This window comes from Xenopus laevis, chromosome 8L (genome assembly GCF_017654675.1).
Source record: "Xenopus laevis strain J_2021 chromosome 8L, Xenopus_laevis_v10.1, whole genome shotgun sequence".
Classification (NCBI taxonomy): Eukaryota; Metazoa; Chordata; class Amphibia; order Anura; family Pipidae; genus Xenopus; species Xenopus laevis.
This window is the reverse complement of record NC_054385.1, coordinates 109,208,916-109,232,166: the sequence shown is the minus strand read 5'-3', so window position 1 is coordinate 109,232,166 and position 23,251 is coordinate 109,208,916. Positions and strand designations below refer to the sequence as shown.

The window sequence follows — 23,251 nt, the reverse complement described above, 5'->3', positions numbered from 1 at the left end:
TGTTTTAACCTATTTTATTTTGGTTCAAGTACATGCGGGGGCATTGGCAACTACTTTGTCAGGTCACTGGGATGGCAAGTGATTTAGTTGGATTCTCCTTCCCAGTTCATTTTAGTTTCCATGCATGTCTTCTCTATAAAGATGCTGCCGGACTCCAAAGCAATATTCCACATAACGTACCAAGGGCATGTTCTGCACTGACAGAAGGATCAATGTCCCCTGCCTCCCTGCCCCTCTTTTTTAATTGTATCCTATTTCCTAAGCATTGATGTGGATAGGAATACAAGATGGCGCCGGTGTTGGTGTCCTGTGCCCTGCACCTTTGCTTGGCCCTATATCTATCATATTTGTAAAATCATAGCATCAAAAGGACAGGTTGGACTTTACAAGGGGGATGGACCGGGTGCCTCTCGCTGGAAGCATTTTCTCTGCTGCTTGAAACTTTCCCTTAAACTTGGAATAGTTTCCAGTTAGCTGGGAAAAGCCATCCCTCTCTTGCCAAGAGATAAATCACAGCTTGGATGCTGGCAAGCTGCTACTCGGGGGCGGCACGTGAGCTAGTGTTTTGAAATCTGTGTCAGGGGGGAGGATTAAGGCAGCTTGATCGTGCCTTGTAGTCATACAAGCAGCCGCAACAGAATATTGCCCCCTAGGGGGGTTGTTAAACTGCTTTGTTCCCTCCAGCCCAAAAGAATGCAAAATCGAAGGCAAATTAACATCAGTCACTCAACAAGCTGCTTACAAAAGTAAAACGGTTAATCATATATAATAATTACAGCCAGCGCATTTCATGCCTATGCCCAGTGTAGGCACAAAACGCGTCACCCTTGAACTGTCTGCCTTTACTTTGAGACCTGTTTGCCAAGTGCCTGCTTTGATTCTCTTGTGTTACAGGCTTGAGCTCCTGTTATAAAAATGACCTTGGAGCATTTTAGGAGAAACCAAACACACTTATACCATTTAATACAGAACAATGTGATTTGGTCTTGAAGCGCCATTTTATTTGTCTCTTGTTCCAATACCCAGCAGAGTTTTCCTTGGCCAACTGGAAGTCCCTTCCTTCGGCAAAAGTGTTTCTTCTAGTTCATCTGGGTTGACCGCTCCTTCCAGTGACAGTTCATTCTGATAGAAGCCCAGAAATGATGGGCCTGTTGAAAGCAAAATATAATACTAAGCAATAGTGATGTGCGAGCCGACCCGATACCTGCGGGTAGGTCGGGTTCGGGCTGACCACGCAGCCCCGTTTCCGGGTGGCGGGTGGGTCCGGGTCGAGTTCTTCTTCTTATAGCTTTTTGTAGCCTTCCCCTAAATCATGATACTGAACAATCTTTGTTTTGAGAGTTGCTGTGAAAATCCCAGGCTGTCACTCTTCAGAGAGAGTAAAACAGAAGCACAACTTGCAATTGGCCGCCTTAAATACCTTTTCTCATGATTGGACACACCTGCCTATGAAGCTTAAGGCTTAACAAGCCAATCCAACCGATTTGGTGTTTCCAGTAATCAGTATTGAGCAGTTACTTGCATTCAAATTAGCAAAATTACAAGGGTACCCACATTTTTGCACAGCCAGTTTTTCACATGTGATTTAATTTCTCTAATACTGCGTCACTAAAAATCTTTGTTCAGAAAACACCCCAGTTCTCAGATGTTCCTGGGAAATGAAAGACATACCACTGCTATCTTTTTTTTTTTTTTTTTTTGAAAGTGGAGTCAATTATTATGCAGGCTGAGAGGGGTTCCCAAACTTTTTCATATCATATATTGCAGTGTGATGGTGCTTTTATACTTGCAGGAATATGGTATCGCAAATGAGCAAGCTCTCCTCATTGAAAATTCTTAGCACGCAGCTCAAATGTTAATCTATTTACATATTTATATTGGCTTAATCCAGCCGTGGGTAAATATAATATATAATATAGTGTCCTAGTTTTTCCATTCTGCCAGTGTCTGTCTCAGTCTTAAAGGGACACTACCGAGGAGGATTCACCCATTGGTCAGGCCAGTTTTTGGGGTGCTGGGTAGTGAGTGGCTGTTCCCAGGGGGAGGTGTGTTACAATATGAGAGAGGCGCACTGCTGCTTCTGGCTCCTGCTCGCTGTGTTCTGCACCACATATCTGCTTTCATACAACTTGCAGCCAAGCTATTGTTTGTGTGTTTGAGCCTGACCTTGCACATGGTTCTACATTATCTGCACAAATCTCTGCAGCTGTATCAGCTCTTCCCCCAGTGTCGTGTTTGTGTTCATAGCCAAATCCCACATTCCTTTGCTTCTAGAACCTTTTATTATTCTCTAGAACATTTCATGTACTGTGTCTTTTGCAGATTAGTTTTTTGGCTTGTGCTCCCATATCCAGCCTACATTAAATACTGCGTTCCCATTCCCTTCTACAGTTTCACCGGTGGAATAAATAACCGGGTGCCTATGGGCTCAACCCACAGCTCCCAACATTTTGGAAATATAACGAGGGACAAAAAAGGTGTGTAGCGTGGCAATTTTGACCACACCCCCTTTTATGGCCACACCCCTAATTACCATGTTCATTTTAAAAAATTTGGCAGGTTATGAAAGTTTGAACATATTTTCTGTGAATTGCCCTTTAAGCTGTCAGTCTAACTTTTCCCAAGGGACTTGTTATTAAATTGTAACAAAAGTATCTTATCTTCTGCTGTGGCTGTTCTGGGCTCTCTGCCAAAAGCCATTTAAGTTAGAAACGTTTCTTTTTCTGCCTGTTCACTGCAGAGAAAAAAACGGGAATTTCCAGTATCCAATGAGGGACTACGGGTTGAGCTGTCAAAAGAGGGACTATCCCTCTAAAAACGGGTCAGTTGGGAGTTATGGCTCAACCTACCATGTGCTTTGCTAGGGGCAAGATGCTGCCCTTACCTGGCGTGGGGGGGGTATACAAATTGTGGGTTAGGAAAACAAACGGAACCTATTTAGACACAGGACTGTAGGAATGTTCTCTGTGGCCAAGAGTTATTGTAGCACCAAAGCCCCATATATCTTTGATGGCCTCGGATTAAACTGTCATCTATAAACTGCCGCATAGGAATATGTGATAAACCCCATCTCCCGACTGGCCAGACAGCTCCAGTAGCTAACCTTAGATCACTAAAGATAGGATAAATGCGCTATATTTATATATAGGGATCTACTTCCAATTATCTGCCTCTAAATAAAGCGTAATGTAAGAGGGGCCGAGTGCACAGGACATTCCTGCTCTGCTGTGTGTGACATTCACTCATATCTCTGTAATGTCATCATAACCAAAATATAGTATTGCCTGGGGCATTCCGTCAGCTCCTGCCTAAACGTTATCTCCCATATGCTTTATCTCTATGGACTCTATACACAAACCTCTACATATTTACCCTTCACACGTCATCAATGCACGTCCATGAACACACAAAATACACACACATTAGTCCATAGACCGGTGATTATTACATGCACATACACCTTTCATTCGTTTGGCACCACAAAAATGGACTGGGGATTGCTAATTAAAGGGGATTTAAACAAAACATCTGTTATAAACATATTCAGAGGGCTTACAAACACTTTGATATTTACATTCATTTTCTGTTTTTAGTGTTTTCTCGCATATTGGCAGTTTTAGACTGCTACTTTCAGCCTTTCAGCTCAGCAGCTGTGACATGAGCGTGTCCAAGCCTAATTGTTCTGTCCTGTACATTCATTTTAGTGTTGCTGACTCTCTTGGGTTCATTCAATTTGCACCACGGCAATAACCCATAACCAGCTGCAGGTAATACCCATGAAAACAAATGTCTGGTTGCCATTGGTTACTGCCCTGGTGCAAATTTGCCCAGTGTTTATGAATGAACCCAAGAGACTCAATATTTTCTGAAAAAAATTTATACACTTTCCCGAAAATTTTGTTTGCAGGAAGAAATCCGGAAAAAAACTTTAAAAATCTGATTTTCACGTTTTTTCTGGGGTTTTTTTCATCAAATTTTCACGATTTTTTAGATATTTTGCCCGAAAACTTTGTGGTATTGCCAAAAACCCAGCGCACATCAAAAAAATCATTGGGAGTTCTCCCATTGACTTATATGCAACCTCAACAGGCAGGATTTTCAGATTCTGACGTTTCCGTCTTCGGGGGTTCCGAAAAAAAAATCTGAAAATTTTGTGATTTTTTTTTAAAATTCTGATTTAATAAAAAAAAAATCCAATTTTTCGTGATTTCTGCATTTGGAGTTTAGAAAATAACCCCCTATGGGTAAGGGCACACGGACCAATTCGGGGAGATTCACCTCATGAGGAAACTAATCTCCCCGAATCTGCCCATGTGCCCTTACCCTAAAACTGTCAAAATCTCAGAAACCACTAAAAAATCGCTTTCCATCAATTAATTTTTGGGCCTTAGATCCACTTTCATTTGAGATGCGTGTATGAATATGAATATTTTTTTTCCCAGATGATGTAGAGAATGATTGTCTGGGACAATGTGCAATTGGTCCTAATTTTTTTATTTATTTATTTCTTTTTTTAAATTATTTAGCAAATCAGCAGCTGATTGGTTAATAGGGTTCAGTTTACCAAAGGCATTGGTTTGAATAGGTGACTGAAAGATGAATAGGGGAGGGTGTAAATAGTGAGAGACGGTCATGAAAAAGTAACTGTAGCCATAACACGGAAGCCTCAGAGAATATGTTTTTGGCTGCCGGGGTCAGTGACCCCCATTTGAAAGTTATTAGGAGGCAGAAGAGGAAGGGAAGCTTACTGGCAGTGGTTGACATGTATGGGTGTCTGTTATACATGGGAAATGTAGGTACAGGTATAGGATCCCTTGTCTGGAAACCCATGATCCAGAAAGCTCCAAATTATGTAAAGCCGTCTCCCATAGACTCCAATTTATCCAAATAATCCACATTTTTAAAAAGTGATTTACTTTTTCCTTTGTAAAAATAAAAGTGTACACTGGTCTCAATACAAACTAAGATACAGGTAATGGGACCTGTTATTCAGAATGCTCTGGACCTGGAGTTTTCCAGATAACAGATCTTTCCACAATTTGCATCTTCAACCCTTAAGTCTACTAAAAAATCATATAAATATTAAATAAACCCAATAGGTTGGTTTTGCCTGCAATAAGGATTAATTATATCTTAGTTGGGATCAAGTAAAAGGTAAAGGTATGGGACCTGTTATCCAGAATACTTGGGGTCTTCTGGATAATGGATCTTTCCATACTTTGAACCTTAAGTCTACTAGAAAATCATGTAAACATTAAATAAACCCAATAGGCTGGTTTTGCTTCCAATAAGGATTAATTATATCTTCGTTGGGATCAAGTACAAGCTACTGTTTTATTATTGCAGAGAAAAAGGAAATCATTTTGGATGATTTGGATAAAATGGAGTCTATGGGAGACAGCCTTCCCGTTATTCAGAGGTTTCTGGATAACGGCTGGGGACAAAAAGCTACTGTTACCCCCAACCGGAGGCTCTATTAGCCTGCGCCTTTGGTTGGGGATAATTTTTTTGGCCGACAGGTGCCCTTTAAGGTATGAACAGGGACTGTTCTGTGGAAAACCCCATGTCCCGAGTATTGTGGATAAGAGGTCCCTGTACTGTGCAGTACATAATGAGTATGGCCACAGTGAGAGCAGCTCAGGACAACATGCCAAACTCACTATTCTTTCCTATTTAGTGTGGCCTTTGTGCTGTGGGTGTGAGGCAGTTTTACTACTTGTCAGGAGCTTGTTGTGCAGCTGTTTATAATCCACTTGTCAGCACTTTGTGAAGTTGCGAGAATGTTCCTATTTTCCCGTGTGCCGGACAATGAATCCCTTATAGTTGCAGAAGGTCCTTCCCGCATTCCATCCCCTGATACGACCTCATTGTACCAGTTGCCCTACAGCTTCCATCCCGGCCTCCGGCCTGTGTTACCGGCTGCCTCCGAACAATCAATGGATCAGCCCCACATCCAACTGATCTCATAGCCGAGAGCCTTCTCCTTGTTCTTTGTTTGCTGGAAAAACAACATGGCGTTATGTTTTTTGTTACCTGCGTCTCCTCTTCTGTGTCTCTCGGCCTCACACAAAAGGAGCCTTGTGCCATTGTCCGTCCCATCAATGGGCCGTTGTCTGTGGATCTGCCGTTACAATGCCTTGTCTTTTTAACAAAGTTATAGGAGTAAAGTTTAACAGGCAACTAAAGTCTAAAATAGAATAAGGCTAGAAATGCTGTATTTTGTATACTAAACATAAACATGAACTTACTGTACCACAAGCCTAATCAAACAAATGATTTATGCTTTCAAAGTTGGCCACAGGGGGTTACCATCTTGTAGCTTTGTTAAACATCTTTGCAAGACCAAGACTGGCACATGCTCAGTGTGGTCTGGGCTGCTTAGGGATTGTCAAAAATGATCAAAACAGCACAAGTCAAATAATATCTGCCATAGAAGCAGATACAGCAAGACTGATTAATAATCAGAATATACAGACTGCACTGGGTCCTGTGTTGTCATGTAATCTAATGTGGATTTTATAGTTTTTGTATTGTTAATACAAACTTTCTCCAACTCTCCAGAACCAGTGGCTGCAGCAAAATAATCCTCCAAATAGAATCCCAGTTTATAGTAACGTGGGGGTGGGCCCTGGTGCAAGCCGTGCAGCTGGGTCCCCTCCAAGCAGATTTTCTTTGTGGCTGCAGTCGGCTACAGCGGGGCACGATCTGCCGGTGGGCCCTGCGGGGGTTCTGCCCCTGGTCCAATTGCACTCCATGCTCCCCCGCTAGTTATGCCACTGCCAGTTTATCTGTTTAAATCATGATGTTTGTCCCTGCAGTTGGAGTTGAAAACAGTAAAGGGGATGTAAAGGCAAAAATAAAATCCAATACAAATCTCTACACGGTCCACGACTGCTCTACAGGGAAACAAACAAAGCTGCTTGAGTTCTGCATGGCTGGGAAGTAAGGTGGGGACTCCCCCCTGCTGTTCATAAGTATGATTGTTTCCCTGCAGAGCAGTTAGGGACCGTCTGACAATTCCTATCCACAGCAGTAAATGAAGGGAGAATTTCACTGCATACAGTCAGGTTTCTTATAAAAAATGGTGCACATTTTTTAATCAAAGTATATTGGAGATCGGTTTCTTTTTCATTAAAGAAAGTAAAAATGGGATTTTACAGAAGTGCTGTACATTGTTATTCCTTTTTTGAATTCCTTTTTATGCACACATAAGTCCATGTATATGGCTGCTAACCCCCAATAGATGAGTTTCCTCTTGTCGTACAGCAGGTCCTGTCATGCAGATGCCCCGTATGCCATTGCCCTTAGCAGTTTATGATCCATTTATTTGTTGCCTCTGCCCTTTGAAACATACGCATGAATGCAGTTAACTGTATGTCGTACTGAGACTTTCACTGTGCCTTTATTGGCTCACTAGAGACTCAACTGCCGTTCCACCCGTGCTGCCCCAAGTGCCATGCGGGTGCTATAATGAAACACTGGCACCTACATAAAATAGGAGCAAGTTCCAAGCAGTTTGTGATTGCAGTTGTACAGGCCGGCTTGTCATAAGGCCTCATAGGCTTTAATCATCCTGTCAGAGATGCTAAAATAATAGTATTTATACAGGTATGGGATCCGTTATCCGGAAACCGGTTGTCCATAAAGCTCAGAATTACGGAAAGGCTGACTCCATTTTAGCTAAATAATCAGAATTTTTTAAAATGATTTCCTTTTTCTCTGTAATAATAAAACAGTAGCTTGTACTTGATAAAAACTAAGATATAATTAATCCTTATTGGAAGCAAAACCAGCCTATTGGGTTTATTTAATATTTACATGATTTTCTAGTAGACTTAAGGGATGAAGATCCAAATTACGGAAAGATCTATTATCCAGGAAAACCCCTGGTCCCAAGTATTCTGGATAAAGGATCCCATACCTCTACTTAGAATATTGCATCACTCATTGCCAGAAAGTGACTGCTCTATTTTCATTTCTAGTCTGTATTTTGCCATTTAGTGAAACACTGAGTCTATTAAAAAAACATTCTTCTCTCTCTCTGATATTGACTTTTATTTCTGAGAGCCATGATATTATTATTGTGTGTCCCCTTGAATGTGTGCTTGTGGGTGACTGTGGCTCGCTGTATTGGGAATTTATGGATAAAACTTCTTGTTAGGGGCAGCGGGGGGAGATTGCTGTTTCCATCCCTGTGTGGCTAATTCTTATCCAAGGCGGCTTTATGATCTGAGAGTCTAATCGGATACTAATAGGATAATTGCTGGCTGCCAGTGATGTATTGAAGCCAAAAGAGTAGGTGGCTCGGCATGATGTAATTTGCACGGTGTCATTGTCGCGCCCAGCTGTCTCTCGCTATTTACAGCTTAAAGGAGAAGGAAAGGCTAAAATTAAATAAGCTTTATCAGAAAGGTCTATATAAATACACCAGTAAACCCTCAAAGTAATTCTGCTCTGAGTCCTCTGTCAAAAGAAACGCCACATTTCTTTCCTTCTATTGTGTACACATGGGCTTCTGTATCAGACTTCCTGTTTTTAGCTGAAACCTCCAGGGCAGGGCTTGAGCATGCTCAGTTTGCTCCTCTCCCCCTCCCTCCTCCCATCCCTGCTGTAATCTGAGCTCAGAGCTATGAGTGAGCAGGGAGAGACTCAGGCAGGAAGTGATGTCACACCAAGGTTAAATGGCAGCTTCTATCCTAAACAAACAGAGACAGTGTCTAGAGCTGTTTACTCAGGTATGGGAAAGCATTCTGCAGAATAAATATAGCATTCTAGCTTGCACTAGTGTGGCTAATCTGTTGGCAATAAACTGTCTTGGAGCTTTCCTTCTCCTTTAAAGGTGAACCACTCCTTTAAGCTAAGGAGCTATGTGTATGTACATTGTCATCCCTATCCGTTGTGTTCCATTTCAGCACCCCAAAGATTCTATTAAAGGACAGAGACAGTGTCTAGAGCAGAATTACTTTGAGGGTTTACTGGTGTATTTATATAGACCTTTCTGATAAAGCTTACTTACTTTTAGCCTTTCCTTCTCCTTTAAGTTAACTTTTAGTATGTTATAGAATTCTAAGCAACTTTTTCAATTGGTCTTCATTTTTTTTTTTATAGTTGTTTTAATTATTTGACTTCTTCTTCTGGCACTTTCTAGTTTTGTATTGGGAAATCACTGATCCCCCCATCTAAAAAAAGAACCTCTATAAGTCTATAATTGTATTATTATTGCTACTTTTTATTACTCATCTCTCCTATTCATATTCCTGTCTCTTATTCTGGTAAAGAAACATTCTAGCCCCTTCCTGTTAATATAAAACCAGTTCACCAAGAAGCCTCTGTATAATGACTTGCTTCTTATCTCAAAGACTGCAGCTGGAGGAAAGGAGGAGGTTGTTTATACAGAGGCTAATTCGATGTGTGTTACTGCAAATGTTCAGTGAGAATAAAATACATGGAGAGCACAAGGTGTTGCCTCCAGTATCCATGCTGCAGTGCTTCTGACCTCTGACGAGGTTCTGCGTGATACACATGTATGCGGGTGCTAATACGCTCTCTCCTGTTTCCACAGGCTCTGCAGTCTGACTCTGAAGAAGATTCTGGTGGTAAAGGAGCTGGATAAGGAGCATATTTCAGTTGTCATAGCAGTGAAAATGCAGGTGAGTATTTATTATGTAATAATGTGCTAGTGACAAGAACCTCCTGACAGTTACTGGTGTTAGCTGACAGTTATAAGGGGCAGCATGTTGGCTGCTCAATGTTGGGCAGAAGTCCTGAAATTGCCCCTTATTCCATTGTCCTGAGTGTACTGGGGATTTATTTAGACTGTAGGGGCTGGAATGAGATGAGATTTGGACCTCGCCTTGTTTCACTATTACCTCTATGAGCATTGCCAAAAAGTGCCATGAAAATGACATTTTGTCCTTCCCTGGCAGCCATATTTGTGCTCATTGAGCTGTGTGTGATCCAAAACGTTCCCCCAGGGCCCACTGGTATTTCATTTAAGTGTAGGGATGCACCAAATCCACTATTTTGGTTTCGGCCGAATCCCTGAATCCTTCTCGAAAGATTTGGCTGAATACCGAACCGTATCCTGCATATGCAAATTAGGGATGGGAAGGGGAAAACATTTTTAACTTCCTTGTTTTGTGATGCGATTTACCTCCCCGTCCCTAATTTACATATGCAAATTAGGATTCGGTTCAGCCTGGCAGCAGGATCTGGCCGAATTTCAAACTGAATCCTGTATTCGGTGCATCCCTAGTAAAGTGAATATGATGATGAACAATGAGCTGCGTGACCTGCCTGTCATTTAGCTTTAGGAGCCGTTCAATGTATACTGTGATTAAAGGAAAACTATACCCCCCAAAATGAATACTTGAGCAACAGGGTTTTACATATGAGCTGTTTCATGCAATGTATTTTTATAGAGACCTACATTGTTTGAGGGGTATAGTTTTCCTTTAACTGTTTCACAGGCAGCTTTTGCTTTGTACATAAAATAACTCCAGCACACGTAGCATGCTCAAGGGATTGCTCCCGTGTTTAATGTCAATCCAACAATACAACGTTTCGGGGGCGTGCCCCTTCGTCAGGTGCTCAAAACCACCACCCACCTTCCTTAAATTAGGTAATTGAAGTTAACCACTCCTCCAAACATGTAAAAAAGTTAAATAGTAATACATGTAGAAACAATACAAAAAGTTCGTTTTTACAGTCCAGACGTAAGGTTCGTTCGGTATGACACCTGAGTGCTGCAAAAAAAAACTACAATTGATCAAATTACCAAGCAGAGAGTTATAGTTCAGCCATTGTATTAAACAATCAAAATGATCAAATTACCAAGCAGAGAGTTGTAGTTCAGCCATTATATTAAATTACACAATCAAGGCCTATTTGAATGAGATCTTAGCGGAAAGGAAGTAAAATTAGCCATACCTTCCCCTGCTACTAAATTCTAATCGATACAATTAGGAGAATCTGTAAAGAATAAGGAAACAAATTAGAAACATTGAAATTAGAAACTGTTACAAATAGCTAGTCAGACTGAATTCCTCATTTAACCCTCTTGGAGTCTGTGTTTGTAACAACCAAATCCAGTAACTTTCCCGCTGGTTTAATTTTAATTTCAAATTATAATCCGTCGTTATTACCTTTTCAAGTATCTGCCACCTTAACTGGGAAGTTCTATGCCCTTTATCAAAAAAATGTTTGTATAAAAAAGTTTCCTGTTTATTCTTTTTCTTGTCAGTTTCTTTTTTTGTTTCTTTAGGGGGTGGTTTGTAGTTTCGAATGGCCGCTTTATGCTCATTTAGGCGTATTTTTACAGGTCTACTAGTTTGCCCAATATAGGCTAAACCACACGGACATTTTAGGCAATAAATTACGCCCTTAGAATCACATGTATGAAAACCCTTTGTAAAATGCTTTGTGCCTTTTTGTGGATGAATCACATAATCCCCTTTGGTGATGCCCGTACAGTGGCCGCAGTTGAGACAAGGGAAAGTGCCAATCCTGTTAATATATTTTTTATTAGTGTTCCTAACGGAATCAGCTCTCTTTTTAACCATGTCTCCCACGTTCCTTCCTCTTCTGTATGAAAAAATTGGTGGCAGAGTAAAAAGATTTCCATATTTACTATCAGATTTTAAAACTTTCTAATGTTTAAGAATAGTTCTCCTTATGTATTTAGCATTTGTGTCATAAGTTGAAACAAAAGGGACTCTTTTTTGTTTGGCTGTAACATTCTTTTTTGTGAGTAGATTGGCTCGCGGAATCTTTCCCACCTCTTCACGAATTTTTAAAAAGAGTGTTTTTATCGTAACCTTTTACAACAAATTTATTAACCATTTTTTCTGATTCTTGGGCGTATAGGGTATCATCCGAAGTGATTCTCCTAACTCTCATTAGTTGGCTTTTTGGTAAACCACTGAACAGGCCAGGGGCATGGAACGATGTGGGCCTTAAAAGATTATTACGGTCTGTAGGCTTTGTAAAAACAGATGTACTGAATCCTGTGTCTGAGCGATGAATGTCGACATCAAGAAAATGTATATTGGTGGAGTGGCATTCCAAAGTAAATTTAATAGTGCTATGCACCCTATTCAAATAATTAAGGAAATCCAAAAGTTTCTCCTTGCCACCCTGCCATAAGAAAAATGTGTCATCCACGTAGCGCATATATGTAATGATATGTGCTGAGTATTCAGGGTTAGCAAAGATAAATGTGTTCTCAAAAAAATCCATGAAAATGTTTGCATACACAGGTGACATGTTAGCTCCCATGGCGCAGCCTTGTGTTTGTAAATAGAAATCTGTGTTGAAAGAAAAAAAGTTTTTCGTAAGTACTATCTCCAATAATGTGCATAAAAAAGAAATCTGGTGTGCTGGTGTTTTTGTATTACCGAGGTATGAACGGGCACATTCTATACCCTCATCGTGTGGAATAGAAGTAAACAGGTCACAGACATCAATCGAGCACAAGAGAAAATCCTCCGTGGGTAAAGAGAGTTTTCCTAATCTCTGTAAAAATTCACCTGTATCCTGTACACAATGTTTTAAATTAGGGGTAATTTCCTGTAAAGCAATATCAACATAAATAGCTAATGGCTGTAGTAAAGAGCCCACATTACTAACTATGGGTTTTTCCAATGATTTGTGTATTTTTGGTAAAAAATAAATGTTAGGTATCTTGGCTTCCTCACGAAATAATAGGTTGTAAGTATCATCAGTAATTATACCTTCCATGACGGCAGAATATAAAAAGATTTTAATTTCATCCCTTAGTCTCATTGAGGGATCACTATCAAGCTTTTTATAATGTGCATTGTTATTTAACTGTCGAATGGCCTCATTCTCATAGTCACATTTATTCATTACAACGATTCCTCCCCCTTTATCAGCTTTACAAATTACAATACTTTCATTATCCTGGAGACTCTGCAAAGCTAATTTTTCAGCCATTGACACATTATGTTTCATTTTACCACTGCTCTTTCCTAAGTGTTTTTCCACCTCCATTTTAACAAGAAATTCAAACGCATCAAGCGAAGGGTAGTTACCAGGGGGTACAAACGTGCTCTTTTGTTGTACTCCTCAGCTTTTGCTTTGTACCAGGCGATGCTCATCTCTCTCTCTTTCATCTTCTAGGGATCCAAGCGCATCCTGCGTTCTCATGAGATTGTTCTGCCCCCTGGTGGACATGTGGAGACAGACCTGGCGCTGACCTTTTCCTTGCAGGTATATTGATTTACATTCCCACAAGCAGAAGCTTTCAGTGTTAGCACTCAGTCCTGCCCCCCGTAATGTCACCCTTGCACCCAGTCTATGATGTATGTGCTGCTCCCTGACCCAAAGCTAAATGAAATGAGTTCAACTTCCAGGAAGGATTGTTTTTTCTTTGGTGTATTTTTCACTTCTGGAAATGCATTTCCCTGGCCAAAGGACTTGCAGTGTAGTCAGTATATTCTTTATAGAAAGCACAGCTTCCCAGCCAGGTGAGCAACATTAATATGTCACCCTTAGTGGTGTAACTAAATGTTACTGGGCCCCACAGCAAGTTCAATTTAGGGCCCAAAAACATTGGTAAGTTGACTATTCTACCAAGATCTTGAATTTGCTTATAATGAACAAAAGCCACAAATATCTTGTAAATGATATCCTTATAAACGGTGAGTTCTGATGTCATCAGTTATAAACGGTGAGTTCTGATGTAATTTCTGTCACATGACTCATTGAAATTTGTGTATTATAATAAATAAAGTACCCCCAGTTGTAAAATATGAGGATATTAGAAGTTACCTCAGAGTTCCATGACCTGTATAAAAACACTCGGCCTTCGGCCTCGTGTTTTTATATGGTCATGAAACTCCTCGGTAACTTATAATATCCCTATATTTTACAAAAGGGGGTACTTTATTCACTATATAATGAACAAAAGCCACAAATATCTTGTAAATTATATCCTTATAAACGGTGAGTAGTGATGTCATTTCTGTCACATGACTCACTGAAACCTGTGTATTATAATAAATAAAGTACCCCTTGTTGCAAAATATGAGGATATTAGAAGTCATAGAGGAGTTCCATGACCTGTATAAAAACAGGTCTTGTGTTTTATGGTCATGAAACTCCTCGGTAACTTATAATATCCTTATAATTTACTAGAGGGGGTACTCAATTCACTATATTAGGACCTTACTGTACCCCTACACTCCTGCCCCCTGCAAATTGCTTATTAAATAGGACCTTACTGTACCCCTACACTCCTGCCCCCTGCAAATTGCTTATTAAATAGGACCTTACTGTACCCCTACACTCCTGCCCCCCTGCAACTACTGGGTCTGCTTCTGCCTCTGGTTTCCCCCGTGGCACCTCTCCACTCACTGCTGGTGATTATACAGACTGTCGGCCTGAACAAACAGAACAATATGGCGGCCATGCCATGTGTAAATAAGAAATAAACCCCCCTGTGCTCTCTTCTCTGCAGTATCCTCACTTTCTGAAAAGGGAAGGAAATAAACTACAGATCATGCTTCAGAGGCGGAAAAGATACAAAAACCGAACAATCCTTGGTTACAAGACTCTAGCTGTCGGCAGCATTAACATGGCTGAGGTGCGTACATCAGGACATACACTTATACTGTGGTACTATCTGATCTATACTATCTAATACACCAGCTGCAGATTTGGGCTTTTCTTCCATTATTCTATCATAATACACAATACACGTGAACTTATAAACTGTGTTTAGTGATGTCATAAGTTATAATCGGAGCTTAGTGATGTCATTTGTCTCACGGGACTCACTGAAACTTGTGTATTATAATAAATAATGTACCCCCTGTAGTAAAATATGAGGATATTAGAAGTTACCTTGGAGTTCTATGACCTGGATACAAGCATGAGGCCGTTGATACAGGAACTGATACTCCTCAGTGACTCATAATATCCTTATGTTTTACAGTAGGGGGTGGATTATTCACTATTTACTTAGTGCCAGTTTCATATATGAATCAACACTCTTAAAAAAGTTCTCTGTTGACAACATAATATTGCCCTGAGCAGGTACCAGCAGGGATACGAGACTTCCTTGCCTCTCTGGGCAGACTTATGCAAAGGGAATGAGAAACTTTCCAAATATAATCAGTACAGGTATGGGACCTGTTATCCAGAATGCTCGGGACCTGGGGTTTTCCTGATAATGTATCTTTCGGTAATTTGGGTCTCCATGCCTTAAGTCTACTAGAAATTCATTTAAACATTAAATAAACCCAATTGGTTGGGATCAAGTACAAGCTACTGTTTTATTACTACAGAAAAAAAGGAAACCATTTTTAAAAATTTGGATTATTTGGATAAAATGGAGTCTATGGGAGATAGCCATAGCGTAATTCGGAGCTTTCTGGATATCTGGTTTCCGAAAAAGGGATCTTACACCTGTACCAAGTCTGAAACAATAAAGTTATTCCTCCATATTCCCCTCTGAGCAATCTCTCTCTCTCTCTCTCTCTCTCAATCTCGCTGTCAGTCTGTCTCTCTCTGTCGGTCTGTCTGTGTCTCTCTTTCTCTCTGTCAGTCTCTCTCTCTCTCTCTGTCAATATGTCTGTGTCTCTCTCTCTTTGTCAATCTCTCGCTCTCTGTGTCAGTCGCTCTCTGTGTCACTCTCCCTCTTTCAATCTGTCTCTCTCTGTCAATCTGTCTCTCTCTGTCAATCTGTCTCTCTCTCTGTCAATTTCTCTCTGTCAATCTCTCTCTGTCAATCTCTCGCTCTCTGTGTCAGTCGCTCTCTGTGTCACTCTCCCTCTTTCAATCTGTCTCTCTCTGTCAATCTGTCTCTCTCTCTGTCAATTTCTCTCTGTCAATCTCTCTCTGTCAATCTCTCGCTCTCTGTGTCAGTCTCTCTCGCTCTCTTTGTCAACCTCTCGCTGTCAATCTCTCTCTCTGCCAATCTGTCTCTCTTCATGCAGGAGTTCAGGGTGGAAAGTTATGTCAGATATATTGGTTTAGGCTTCATGTGCCTCAACAATGTATTAGAACTAACTGGCTTTCAAAATATCCAACAGATACTCAAATCTTTGGAAGACATCGTGCTGAGAGGGTGGATAGTGAAAAGTAACTTGAGTATTTCAGAAAGGACACAGAGTTTTTGATTAACTATACAGTTATCCAAAAACCCTTCCATAGATTTCTATTTTAATCAAATGTTTAAAAATGATTTCCTCTATTTCTGTAATAATAAAACAGTACCCTGGACTTGCTGGTAACTAAGCTGCAGGAATCCATACTGGTGGCAAAACGATCGTATTGAGTTTATTGATTTTTAAGTAAATTTTAGGTTCGGAAATCCAAATCTACATGGAAAACTCCTGTTCCCAAGCATTCCCGATAAACCTATATTTAAAAAGTTTCTTGTTTTTATTAGAGGACAATTATAAAGGTATGGGATCTATTATCCAGAAACCCGTTAGCCAGAAAGCTCTGAATTATGGCAAGCCCATCTCCCATAGACTTAATTTTAATTCAAAATTTTGAAAATGATTTATTTTTTTAAACGCATCAGTTAATAGTGCTGCTCCAGCAGAATCCAGCACTGAAATCCATTTCTCAAAAGAGCAAACAGATTTTTTTTTTTTTAATATATATATATTTAATTTTGAAATCTGACATATTGTCCGTTTCCCAAGTGCCCCCAGGCATGTGACTTGTGCTTTGATAAACTTCAGTCACTCTTTACTGCTGTACTGCAAGTTGGAGTGATATCACCCCCAGCAGCCCATCAGTAGAACAATGGGAAGGTAACCAGATAGCAGCTCCCTAACACAAGATAACAGCTGCCTGGTAGATCTAAAACAGCTCAATAGTAAAATCCAGGTCCCACTGTGACATATTCAGTCACATTGAGTAGGAGAAACAACAGCCTGTCAGAAAGCAGTTCCATCCTAAAGTGCTGGCTTTTTAGATCCCTTTAACAGTGATTCCAAGGTATGTCTCATGTACAAGAGTCTTTGTGTTTTGATGGCAGGTCATGCAGCATCCTACTGAAGGAAGCCAAGTTTTGAGCCTGTTCAGTAACATGAAGGAAGCTTCTGCCAAAGTTGCTGAGATCTGGATCTTTTCACTCTCCAGCCAACCCATTGACCATGAAGACGGCTCCATGCACACCAGCCAAAAGATAAAATCCACAGGTCAGACTTATACGTTCTCAGCCGTACAGCTCTTATGTTTCCATTTATTGGGCTGATTATCCAATTACATGCTCAGGGGGCCACAATATAACAATATTCTGACATGACACCAAGTGGGACATTCACTAAAAATCGTAGTTGCGCTGGTGTCCGCTTTGTCGCGCTTCGCCGCACTTCGCCAGGCATATTTTGCCAGTGCTCCACAAATTCACTAAAATCCGAAGTTGCGCTCAGGGGTAGCATAAGGTTTCGAAGTTGCACTAGCGTTAATTCACCAAGCAAATTGAAGTTAGTCGATGATTAATTTGCATACGGCGCCAAATTCAAATTTCAATGGAAGTATTTGTAGCAGCCCTACACAAGCCTGGGAAACCTTCAAAACAGGAAATGTAGGGGGGAAGGAGGGGAGCTTCAAAAAAATTTTGATCTTTTTCAGCCTATCACCCATAATATAGAAAAGACGCCAGCATTTTATGGGACTTAGAAAAATGTTTAACTTTTTTTGAAGCAATCCCTATCTACTCTATTGCGCTTCGCCTGGTCTGAGGTGGCGAAGGAAGTCTGGCGTAAAAGGTAGCGTTCAGAACAATGCGCGCGTTAGTGAATTTGCGTAGTTACGTCCGTTGTGCAAATTCGCCAGGCGTAAGGGTGCAAAGCAACACTAGCGAAGTTACGCCAGCGTCCGTTAGTGAATTCGCGAAGTAACGAAAATGCCCAACGCTAGCGAATTCGGCGTTTAGTGAATTTGCCCCATAGATGGCAGGAGGAATAGTCGCCATAAAAATATGGTGTATGATATCCCCTTCTTCCACCAACAGACTGTTTTCTGCCTGACACACTCTGCTAGGTCTCCTTGAATAAATATTAAATGATTGTCCTGCCCACTAGTTGTGCATCCATACATAGAGACTAGGAGAACACTCTGTGTGGTTTAAAACAAAAATCATCCTCTTCATTTAATTGGTGCGTCCTACATTGGATTTCTATTGTCCTGCATTTGTGATCCATACAGAACAGTATGACTCATAGACAATAATATGGTTCATAGACAATAGTGTGGCTCATTCAATCCTAATATTCTCCAATCACGAAGCACAAGTATGGGTTTTAGAGCAGCAAGTGAAATGCACAGAGAGGCTTTGCTCCCCTTATTAGATTATTCACCTATTTGATATTGAAATGTCTAAGAGTCTAAGGGCTGTGAATGTGTTTGTCCTTGTCATTTCAGATAATTATTCTGAGGAAGAGTATGAAAGTTTCTCCTCAGAGCAAGAAGCCAGTGATGATGCTGTACAAGGACAGGTAGGGACAGATTTATTGGGAGTATTACAAACCGTAAAACAGAACATTTACTAGACTTAACATTCATCCCTGTCAGTGGTGGGTAGATCAGTTGAGCGGTGGGCAGATCAGTTGAGCGGTGGGCAGATCAGTTGAGCGGTGGGTAGATCAGTTGAGCGGTGGGCAGATCAGTTGAGCGGTGGGTAGATCAGTTGAGTGGAGGGTAGATTAGTTCAGAAGATGCACGTCCATCAAGTTCATCTGAAGCCTCTCCAATTTGCCTCAGGGGGAAAAATTCCTTCCTGACTCCAAAATGGCAATCGGACTAGTCCCTAAATCAACTTGTACTATGAGCTATCTTCCATAACCCTGTATTCCCTCACTTGCGAAAAAGCTATCTAACCCCTTCTTAAAGCTATCTAATGTATCAGCCTGTACCACTGGCTCAGTAAGAGAATTCCACATTTTCACAGCTCTCACTGTAAAAAACCTCTTCCGCATATTTAGACTAAACTGATGTTCTGTGTTGTAGGATGAGTTTCTGCGTTGTAGGATGAGTTTCTGCGTTGTAGGATGAGTTTCTGCGTTGTAGGATGAGTTTCCGCGTTGTAGGATGAGTTTCCGCGTTGTTGGATGAGTTTCCGCGTTGTAGGATGAGTTTCCGCGTTGTAGGATGAGTTTCCGCGTTGTAGGATGAGTTTCCCCGTTGTAGGATGAGTTTCCCCGTTGTAGGATGAGTTTCCCCGTTGTAGTATGAGTTTCCCCGTTGTAGGATGAGTTTCCCCGTTGTAGGATGAGTTTCCCCGTTGTAGGATGAGTTTCCCCGTTGTAGGATGAGTTTCCCCGTTGTAGGATGAGTTTCCCCGTTGTAGGATGAGTTTCCCCGTTGTAGGATGAGTTTCCCCGTTGTAGGATGAGTTTCCCCGTTGTAGGATGAGTTTCCCCGTTGTAGGATGAGTTTCCGCGTTGTAGGATGAGTTTCCGCGTTGTAGGATGAGTTTCCGCGTTGTAGGATGAGTTTCCGCGTTGTAGGATGAGTTTCCGCGTTGTAGGATGAGTCTCCCTGGTGAAGGATGAGCTCCCCGGTGTAGGATGAGTTCGGCCATCAAGGTCAGTTCAGCTATGCATTTCAAAGACAAAAAAAGCAAAAATAAATGCATGGTAAACCTTTATATTTTCGTCATCATAGCCAGATAGTAAGTATAGGGCAGAACACTAAATCTACTGGGTATTCTACTCCCAACAGACCCTGGAAGCTGGAACATCTCCAAATATTTAGATCTGATATATATCTAATTTCCAAGCATATCTGTGTGTTTGTATCATATGTGATTGGTTGAGTATGTGCACAGCCTATTTTGATGAACTGATGCATAAAAGCTACCAACCGGCCTCTCCTCCTGCAGGATTTAGATGACGATGAATTCGATGTTGGGAAACCAAAGAAGCAGCGAAGAACGATAGTAAGAACGACGTCAATAACCAGGGTCGGTGGAAATTCGTTTTACTAACGGGGGGGGAGGGTCCGGGATGGGGCTGTTCAGTAAATGAGGGCGGGACAAAGGTATTACTTTAAATTTTTCTGGAATAATACTTTTAACTGACTACGTTGACTGCTTTTTATGGCTCAAATCAAATTCAAAATACTGATATTAATGTGGGAATAACCTTTAATAACTTTCTGTGAATTTAAAGAAGCAAATGCGGATTTTTTTTTCCCTGTGGTTGAATTTAATGCATTTTCACGACTTAAAATGATTTTCCATTATACATATAACATACACATATAGCAACCCTTCTCTATAGCCTTCCATTTAGTCATACGAGTGGGGGGGGCTCGGAAATGCCATTCTACGTGGTCAGATTTTCTGTATATTCATCTATTTATCACAATTGTATAGCGCTGTTCCCTTACATTCTTGGAGTTCCAGAGCAGGTCCCAGTATGGCTGCTCCCACTCCATAAATGCCAGAATTCAGAGAAGGAATATTCTGATTAACTGCAGTTTAGTGGTTATTGAAGGGATTGTAAAGGGAAAATAAACCCTAACAATAATCTGGTCATTCAGATAAATATATTAACAATACAGTATCTTTCTGCATTGATTATATAGTAAGTATATGTACCTTGCTCAGAGGTTAAAGACAATTTATTTAAGTGCCTGTAATAAGTTTATTTTCAGTTCTAGTATGATCCTTATGACCTTGATAGAATTTAGAGGCAATTCCGTATGCACTTAATGCTGACAGTGCTGCTGAGACCTCATCATTGATGAATGTGAAAGTGATATATGTACATGCAACTCACTATCCATTCAGAATCTTACCTGCTATAATATTATTTTACTCCAAAATTGTGTCTCCTGTCAACCGCGGAAGAAAAATGGAACCATCAAAACCCGTGTTGCTTCTTTAATGGTTGAATGTCTTAATCTGGAGCTTTGCCGCAAACTGTTCCTCTAATAACTTACCTCCTGGGCATCAGCAGTGCAAAAGCACAAAGTATCCTCATGCAGTTATTCCCTGTCTGTGTTAATAGGATTTAAATCATTGTTCAGTGGGAAATCTCTTTTTTCTTTTTCTTTAGTCATTTGCCTTGGGGCGACATTTGCTCCCTCCTCGAGACATAACTGGAGGCACACGTGGTGTGGGGTGGGAGTTTTCAGAGTAGCCATGGTTACTGTATTACCTACTGATATCTGTAAGCAGACATTCACAGTGGTTCCCAAGCTGTTGGTGTTGAGAATTGGCAGTCGGGATAAGGGGCACAGGCTGGTAAAGGTGACCCTACACACTACATTGGGCAACATGGTGCACCAGCAGATAACATTCTCAAGCCCATAAGCCAATATTGCACTGCATTTAATGTTTCTTAGGATTTTCAGCCTCTTGCAGGAGGGCAGGTGAAGGGAGGTTTATATGGTTTCCAGGGTCACTGACCCCCCACAGCAAAAAAAGATAAACCGCAAGGCTTCTGTTTTAGGGTCTGGCCACACGGCAGATTCGGGAAGATTAGTCGCCTCACGAGGAAACTTCAGGCAACTTTGGAAAATGAAGCGTTCCGTGTGCCTGCCCCCAGGCGATTTACATTTTAGCTGGCGGAAGGCAGATCGGAGAGATTAGTCACCGCGAAGAAGAGGAGATTTGTCGCCTGGCGACTAATGTCCCTGAATCTGCTCGTGTGCCAGACCCTTACTGTCATTGTTGTATTTGATTTTGAGTCAATGGAGAGAGTCTCTTATTGAACCTATTCCCTGGTTGGACCTGTGCCACCATTCAGAACCGTTGCAGAAGAGAAAAGCGTTCTTGGGGTGTGCATTTAAAGTTTGTAAGCATGAGCACCTCTAATTTCAAGCCACCCCCTAGAGCATGGAATCTAAACATAGTTACATAGTTAAATTGGGTTGAAAAAAGACAAAGTCCATCAAGTTCAACCCCTCCAAATGAAAACCCAGCATCCATACACACACCCCTCCCTACTAAATTCTATATACCCATACCTTTACTAACTATAGAGTTTAGTATCTCAATAGCCTTTGATATTATGTCTGTCCAAAAAATCATCCAAGCCATTCTTAAAGGCACCCAACCGACTGGATTTTCCAGAAGAAGGCGTAGCAGATTCCAATATCTCAGAACTAGTTCCAACAGTGCTACAGCGCTGACTAACTCTTGTTTATAGCCGTCTCCGTGAAATCTGAATAATAAATCCCTGCTGGGTTTTCTTTCCCTTTTATGTTTCTGTGATATGTTCTGCCAATGTAACCGCAACGTCTTCCTCTTCGTGTCGTATCTGAGTATCCGAGAGCTTTCATGTCATGTTTTCTGCTCGTTCACAGCAACAGAACTTCAAGCAGAAGGTGGTGGCCTTGTTACGGAGGTTTAAAGTTTCTGACGAGGTAAGTGCCAAGACCTCCCCCCCAGTAAGCAAAACCCTCAGGGGAAACCGCTTTAATAATGTCGCTCTAATACTGCAGAATTGGGATAGACATTGGGTGACCGTTGGCTTCTGAAGTCAAGTGAGGCTATAGCAGCCAAAACACTTTTGCTCCATGAGGCTACACCTTCATCTTGGCTTTATACCGAACCGAATCCTGGATTCATTGCATCCCTACTGCTATTTTTAAAGAGTGAGCACCTAGGTTAAGGGTGCAACCCCCCAAAGGATGTATTAGACCTAACTGTCAATCAAAAACGGACTCCACCTACTGCATGAAGACAGAATGAAGAGAGACAGGTTGCTCAGAGGGGTAGAGTGGAGTAAATTGATTATTTTATAAATGGTACAGAATATTTAATTGATTATATTTAGAAAGTTTCTTATTTCAGCAAGATGAACCTTGTATTCAATTTTCATTTTCGCAGTAGATCCCCTTTAAGAGCAAATCTGATGACTAGTAATCCATCAATTTGTTTTGTAGGTGCTCGACTCTGAGCAGGACCCAGGTGAACATGTGCCGGAGGTTGAAGAGGACCTGGACTTACTGTACGACACTCTTGACATTGAGAACCCCAGTGATAGTGGCCCAGAGATGGAAGACGACGACAGTGTCCTTAGCACACCCAAGCCAAAGCTAAAGTGAGAAGCACCAAATCACTCTTCATATACGCACGCCCCACACTCTTGTGTACAGGGCAGTGATTACAACCCGGCAACTATCTCCTTATATTGAGCAACCTTTCATTTCATTGAATGTCTCTTATTGCAGCGTGCAGTTGAAACGGCCAATAAATAGCAAAATCATGCTTTCAGGAAAGTTCTGAAGTCAGATGAATTTTTGAAACCATCAGAAA

General features: G+C 41.1%; 1 protein-coding gene across 1 annotated transcript in view; it reads left to right on the top strand.

Moving 5' to 3' along the window:
• Window positions 1–23,251, top strand: part of pacs2.L (phosphofurin acidic cluster sorting protein 2 L homeolog) — a gene marked incomplete at its 5' end in the record, with an annotated part of 102,219 nt that overhangs the window by 56,452 nt on the left and 22,516 nt on the right. Inside the window, 8 exon segments of the mRNA NM_001130942.1 lie at window positions 9,563–9,650; window positions 13,141–13,230; window positions 14,480–14,605; window positions 17,015–17,177; window positions 18,406–18,479; window positions 19,865–19,945; window positions 22,297–22,356; window positions 22,879–23,036. Coding sequence (NP_001124414.1) covers window positions 9,563–9,650; window positions 13,141–13,230; window positions 14,480–14,605; window positions 17,015–17,177; window positions 18,406–18,479; window positions 19,865–19,945; window positions 22,297–22,356; window positions 22,879–23,036 — 840 coding nt within the window.